The sequence below is a fragment of the Saccostrea echinata genome, unplaced genomic scaffold, assembly GCF_033153115.1.
Source record: "Saccostrea echinata isolate AGI-Se365-2 ecotype Australia unplaced genomic scaffold, CSIRO_AGI_Sech_v1 ptg000109c, whole genome shotgun sequence".
Classification (NCBI taxonomy): Eukaryota; Metazoa; Mollusca; class Bivalvia; order Ostreida; family Ostreidae; genus Saccostrea; species Saccostrea echinata.
This window is the reverse complement of record NW_026889858.1, coordinates 50,513-57,209: the sequence shown is the minus strand read 5'-3', so window position 1 is coordinate 57,209 and position 6,697 is coordinate 50,513. Positions and strand designations below refer to the sequence as shown.

The window sequence follows — 6,697 nt, the reverse complement described above, 5'->3', positions numbered from 1 at the left end:
ACAAACATCAACCTCCAGTTTTTTTTGTATATTCCAAATGAAATTTCTAACAAAATTAATTAAACATTTCTTTAATGTTCAATCAAAGCATCATGTTCAAGACAAGATTTAACTTTATTTTAAAAAAATGTCAAAAAAACCGTCATGTTAAAACAAGCAATCAGCGTCATTTTAATTGAAACCCATTTTTCCTGATAAAGCTATGTTTTTGTTTTCATAACTTCTTCGCTTCGTTGACCATACGATATCGGTGTTTTCATCGTTGACTTGAAGGGATTTCATCATCCTCGATACATATATTCTGTCTCACTGGCGTATCTGTAAAACATTTTAAAAATTATACCTAAGAGTCCTAATTCTCTTTTTATCTTTTCTGTTTAAAGGAGATACTAAGATAAATAAAAAAACAGCTTAAAAACTTTTTTACATTCCACTTAGAAACCATACATCAAGCATGAAAATCAGTCAATAACATTTTCACTATGAATATAGTTCAATATTTTTTTTTTTAAAATTAATATCATTGCATCTAATACAAGAGGCCCATGGGCCACATTGCTCACCTCAGCACTGTGGCTAGCATAAAAGCAAAAATTAGTTAATTATTGAAAAGTTTAAACCCAAAAAAGTCCCAACCATTCCTTAAAGGGGATAGGGTATGATTTGCACAAACCTGAGTCTAAACTTCCTGAGAATGCTTCCATATAAATATATGTATGACCAATTACATCTTTGCTATTCTCGACAAAATATTTAAAGAATTTTATTATATATTTCTATGTTAAACTTTGGTCAGCCAGTGTGGCCCTGCCCAACCACCGGGGGTGGTGGTTGAAACAAATTTGAATCTACACTAACTGAGAATGCTTCCGTATAAATATGATCAATCATGGCTTTGCTATTCTTTAGTTTTTAATACATTTTTCCTACATATTTCAATGTGAAACTTTGCTCGGTCATTGTGGACGCTGCCAAGCCCCGGGTGTCATGTCATGATTTGAACTTGAATCTACACTAACCGAGGATGCTTCCAAATGAATATGACCAATCATGGCTTTTTTATTCTTGGGAAGTTATTTAAAGAATTGTCCTCTATATTTCTTTTTAAAACAATGGTCAGTCATTGTGGCCCCGCCCTACCCCTGGGGGTCATGATTTCTATAAACTTGAAGATACACTACCTGATGATGATTCCATATAAATATGACCAAACATGGCTTTGTTTTTTACTAATTCATAATTATGTCCCCTTTGAAGGGGGCATAGCCCTTCATTTGAACAAATTTGAATCCCCTTAACTAAAACATACTTTGTGGCAAGTTTTGTTGAAATTGGCCCAGAAGTTCCTGAGAAGACGATGAAAATGTGAAAAGTTTACAGACTAACGGACAGACAGAGGGACATACAGACTGACAGATGGATGCTGGACAAGATGTGATCAGAAAAGCTCACTTAAGATTTCAGTTCAGGTGAGCTGATAAACTGATTCCAAAACCAAACCTAATTCTCTTATTTGAGGTTTTATTATCCTACCAACTACAACACTGCTTGTTGAAATTAAACTTATATTTTTGGTCTACCTTCATTCTTTCTGTCTTGCTTTAATTCCAAGTTCTCTTCTTTTCCTTGTTCGATTCCACTTGTGCTCGAGACAGGATCTGAAAATTTCAATTGTTCTTTGGAAGAAACCATTCATCAAGCATGGGAAACAGTCAGTTATATTTTCATCATGAATAAAGTTCAATAATTTTAATTTACATTAGTTTCATTGCATCTAGTTTAAACTGAACCCAAAACTTAACCTCTAATTTGGAGTTTTATCATCCTACCACCTACAACATTGGTTGTTGTCTTTTGAATGAAATAAAAAGAATTCATATAGTTTGATAACTAATTGTTGATAAGCTTTGGTCTACCTTCAATCTTTCTTTCTTGCTTTCCTTTCAAGTCCTCTTCTTTTCCTTGCTCCATTCCACTTGTGGATGAGACAGGATCTGAAAATTTCATTTGTTCTTTTGAAGAAATCATTCATCAAGCATGAGAATCAGTTAATTATATTTTCACCATGAATATAGTTCAAACAATATTCTTTACATTAATTTCATTGCATAAAGTTTAAACCGAAACCAAATCAAAAACTCTAATTGGAGTTTTATCATCCTACCAACTACCACATTGCTTGTTGTCCTTTGAATGAAATTAAACAGAATTCATAAAGTATGATAACTAATTGTTGATAAGTTTTGATCTACCTTCTATCTTCTTTTCTTGCTTTTCTTTCATCTCCTCTTTTCCAGGTTTAGAGAGTCGAGATTCATCTATTAATTAAATATAGTTTAACTTGAAATCTTCCTCATAATTATTACTTACTCATGTTTCTAAGCGAAGAAATTATTTGTTTTGGATCATCATTGTATGAAAATCTAATGAAGTAATCAGTATGTGCTTACATTATTCTGTTCTTTCAGTGAGATTTAAGGGGTAAATATATTAAGGTTAGGATTGAGGTTAAGATTAAGGTTAAGGTTAGGGTTAGGGTTAATTTGATATAATGGTTTATGTAAAGATTTAAGTTTGGTACTAAGATCACATACAAAGTATGACTTGAGATTTAAAAGAAAACAAATTTACCACGGAATATATATATTTTGTGAATTAATTTTCAGTTTAATACAGTTGACGTAAAGAAGTTTTCAAGAGAATTGTCTATTCCAATAAATTCCCCTCATGGACAAAGTCAATATTTCATGACTCATATTATCGGGTCAAGAGAAGATATTTATTTATTTGCATGTTTCATTACGCAATTTTTACACTTCGGATCAGGGTCTTCACTGTGACCCTTTCAATACGGTATTACTTATATCTTCAACTTAAGTCATTTTCTCTTATTTATATCTCTAATTTTGATGATCGTTAAAACTACTTTATTTCTTATTAAATCGGTCATTTTTCAACCACATATTGAAGTTTGTTCTCATTCTAAGAAAATATTTTAATCTCCAGCATTAAAAAAAAAGATTCCTTTTCCTCTATTCCACTTACCGGGTTCTTCGACTTTCTTTGACATCTTCCTACTGTCTCGTTTAGTAAAATGGCGGCTCAAACCTACAAGTATGCACGTGACAATAAAAATAGAACTGACGTAAAGGTTCTGGAACTCTCTATGGTAAAATATCTCTCAGTAAAACTGGACCTACAATTATCACGTGATTTTTTTTTTTCTTTGGCATTGACAAGATGCAACTGAGTTACAATAAAAGCCCCATTAGCCTACCCCTAACAAAGAGTAAAAGCTGCATCAATATGCTAATAAACATTCTTTAGAGTAAGAGTTGTACCAAACTGCATGATAGAAAAGAGGGGTTAGGGAGCGGCAGAGAATTATTCTTGTTATACGAAATGAAATTATTATTTTTTTTATTGTAACACTTGCTTCCTTGTGATTTCAATAATCTCTCTATATATCCAAACAAATGATTTCGAAGCAAGCTTTGGACAAAAGGGTATAAAATCTCAATATATACTAATATTTGACTCGAAAAGATCTGTAATTAATCAGCGACTTTCATCTTAAAAAAAAAAATAAAAAGAGCTATAAAATGAACGATCCCATCGGGAATCGAACCCGGCACCCCTTAATCTGAAGTCCGCTGTTCTACCTACTGAGCCAAAGTGTATGATGGAAATGACGAAATAAACTTTAATAGTTTCGCTACACAAAGTATTTAAATTAAAAAAACAATAACCACGCCTACTGAAATCACGTGACAGAAAGTGACATTGACGAGATGGCTCCGGAGCAATCTTCGTAAAACCTCCTACACCCTAACCCTAACCCTAACCCTAACCCTAACCCTCATCTACGAAATGAAAAAAATGTTGAAGCTTAAATAATTCTTTGTCCAAAATGTTGAAGCTTAAATAATTCTTTGTCATCGAACCATGAAATGAAAACCCGAAGAACAAATTCAATTTGACACACGAAAATATGTGATTTTGGAGTATACATACCAAAGAAATTTTCCGTCGAAGAAACTATTTTAAAATATAAATTCTAAATTATTCTCCGAAAAAATAAATTGCCTACCTTTTAGCGTTTTCTTCCCTTTCCGTCCGTAATCTGCTGCGTTCGAGACACTGTGTGTTTAGACTGTTCTATATGATGACGCTAACCGCGCAGCTGGCGTGTATTGGAAATCTTCTCTGTTTTAGACGCGCAGAAGAGTTATTTTGTAACCTTCAGCGATAACTTTCCAACTTTATTAAACAAAAAGAACCAAGAATGAAAATAAAATATGCTATAACTGTTACAAATGATCTTATTACATTATTTAGAGGGGTAAAATGTAATATATATTCCCCTGAAAGCAATTTGTTCAGCATCAGTTCTTAAAATCTTAAAAGGAATAAACATGGGATATCGTATTTCCTCTTTTCCAGGTTTAGGATTCGAGATTCATCTATTATTTAAATATAGTTTAACCTGAAATCTTCCTCATAATTATTACTTACTCATGTTTCTAAGCTAAGTAATTATTTGTTTTGGATCATCATTGTATGGTTAATTGTATTTCTTTTCTTTCTCTTATTTTGATCAAATTTAAGTTATTTTAAACCAAACCATTTATTTAAGGTGGATGTGTTTTAACCGCGTCTTATTAATTTACGCTATGTATGAAGTCAATTTTTTTCGCGGACATTTGTACAACAAACTTTGTGCAAAAATAATGCAATATAAAGAGAGTATTAAGATACCAGCGTAATTTTCTACCATGGATTGGATCAAGGATTTTTTCCAAGAAGGGGGGGGGGACCACAGTAAAAAACAATCCATTTTAACTCTTCAATTTCCTGGCAAGCAAAATAAAAGTTGCCAAACGTGAAATTACTATTTCATAGCTGGAGGGGGGTGGAGTGATTGAGAGAAATTTGTTGATAAGCGAAAAAAAAAAAACAACAACACACACGCACACGCACAAACGTGAAAATCATAGGTAGACGAGGGGTGGGGGGGGGGGTTGACAGATATTTGCTGACAAGTAATGAATTCTAATGCTTTAATATCTATTACTTCTCATACTTCAATATCCAAAGTATTACCTTTTCTTTTTAACAAAAACCGGAAAACAATATTTTATATCTTACTTAAAGATACCAGATTAGTGTAAGATACCAGGTTAGGTTTAAGATACCAGGTTAGGTTTAAGATACCAGGTTAAGTTTAAGATACCAGGTTAAGTTTAAGATACCAGGTTAGGTTTAAGATACCAGGTTAGGTTTAAGATACCAGGTAAGGTTTAAGATACCAGGTAAGGTTTAAGATACCAGGTTAGGCTTAAGCTACCAGGTTAGGTTTAAGATACCAGGTTAGGTTTAAGATACCAGGTTAAGTTTAAGATACCAGGTTAGGTTTAAGATTAAGGTTAGGTTTAAGATACCAGGTTAGGTTTAAGATACCAGGTTAGGTTTAAGATACCAGGTAAGGTTTAAGATACCAGGTTAAGTTTAAGATACCAGGTTAGGTTTAAGATACCAGGTTAAGGTTAGGTTTGAAGATAAAGGTTAAGGTTAGGGTTAAAGATTGATATTAAAGGAAGGTTTAAAAGTTAATGAGGGGTTGAAGATTTAGATTAAATTTTAGTTCTTGTTTCAGAGTGGAATCTTGATATGGTAACTAATCAAACAAATCTTCATTTTTGAAAAGGGTTAACATAAGAAGGTTTACTATCAAGGTAACCATTAGGTTTCAGATTCAGGTTAGGTTTAAGATTGAATTTAATGTTATGGTTAAGATTAAGATTCAGATTAGAGTTAAGGATGGGTTAAAGAGTAAAAATATGTTTGAGTTAAATTGATGATAAATTAAGGTTGTGATTTAGGTTTAAGTTATGGTTAAAGTTTAGTTTATGGTTAAGAGATAGATTAAGGATAAGCTTGAGGTTTGAAGATTAAGATTGACGTAAAAGTGAAGGTTTACTTCTAGGTTAAGATTCAAATTAAGGTTTGAATTTGGATTACATATAATATTTAGTTTAAGATTAAGAACAAATGTTAAAGTGGAATGCCAGGCCAACTCTTTCTTTTATAGATCTTTGTGGCATCCTTTTTAAAGAATGGTATGAGGCATTAAAAGGCCGATATTAGCTCTGATTTTTTCTTTTGTATATTTTTAAAGAAAAATAAAGAAAAAAGTATTTATATCCAAATCAGATGTTTTCTACTTAAAAGTTTGCTGTAAATGAATGCATCATATAAATGTCTAATAAAATATACAAAGAAATGCTGCAAAGACTTTTTAAATTAATTTTATACCAATTATTTATGAAATTGAAATTCATCATTTGTGAAATATTTTTAAACCTATGGTTAAAAACACCATGAAACTAGTCATAACTTAAGAGAACATGTTTTCCAATCACATTTTAAAGAGAAATTGAACTGAAATTGCAAAAATTTAGGGGAAAAAATAATTTTTTTAAAATTTGTTATTTAACCCGATCAAAATTACACCGATCCTCATCAAAATTTCAACATAATAACTACAAAACTAGTTTATTGCCTTTTTCATGGATTTACTATTAAAGAATATATTTGATTGTCAAGTTCAATTTTTTTTAAACTCCTATTATACCGAATGAGACGAGTTTTCTTCGAGAAATGTTATTTATATCTAATAAATGTACAATTCTGGTTG

At 31.6% G+C, this 6,697-nt stretch overlaps 1 protein-coding gene across 1 annotated transcript in view; it reads right to left on the bottom strand.

Annotated features, from left to right (window-relative positions):
• Nucleotides 1-256: 256 nt before the first annotated feature.
• Nucleotides 257-6,697, bottom strand: part of LOC133177266 (ABC transporter F family member 4-like) — a gene marked incomplete at its 5' end in the record, with an annotated part of 55,152 nt that continues 48,711 nt past the window's right edge. The window contains 3 exons of the mRNA XM_061312334.1: nucleotides 257-318; nucleotides 1,581-1,658; nucleotides 1,917-1,994. Of these exons, the coding sequence (XP_061168318.1) occupies nucleotides 257-318; nucleotides 1,581-1,658; nucleotides 1,917-1,994 (218 nt within the window). The remainder of the gene's footprint in view (nucleotides 319-1,580; nucleotides 1,659-1,916; nucleotides 1,995-6,697) is intronic.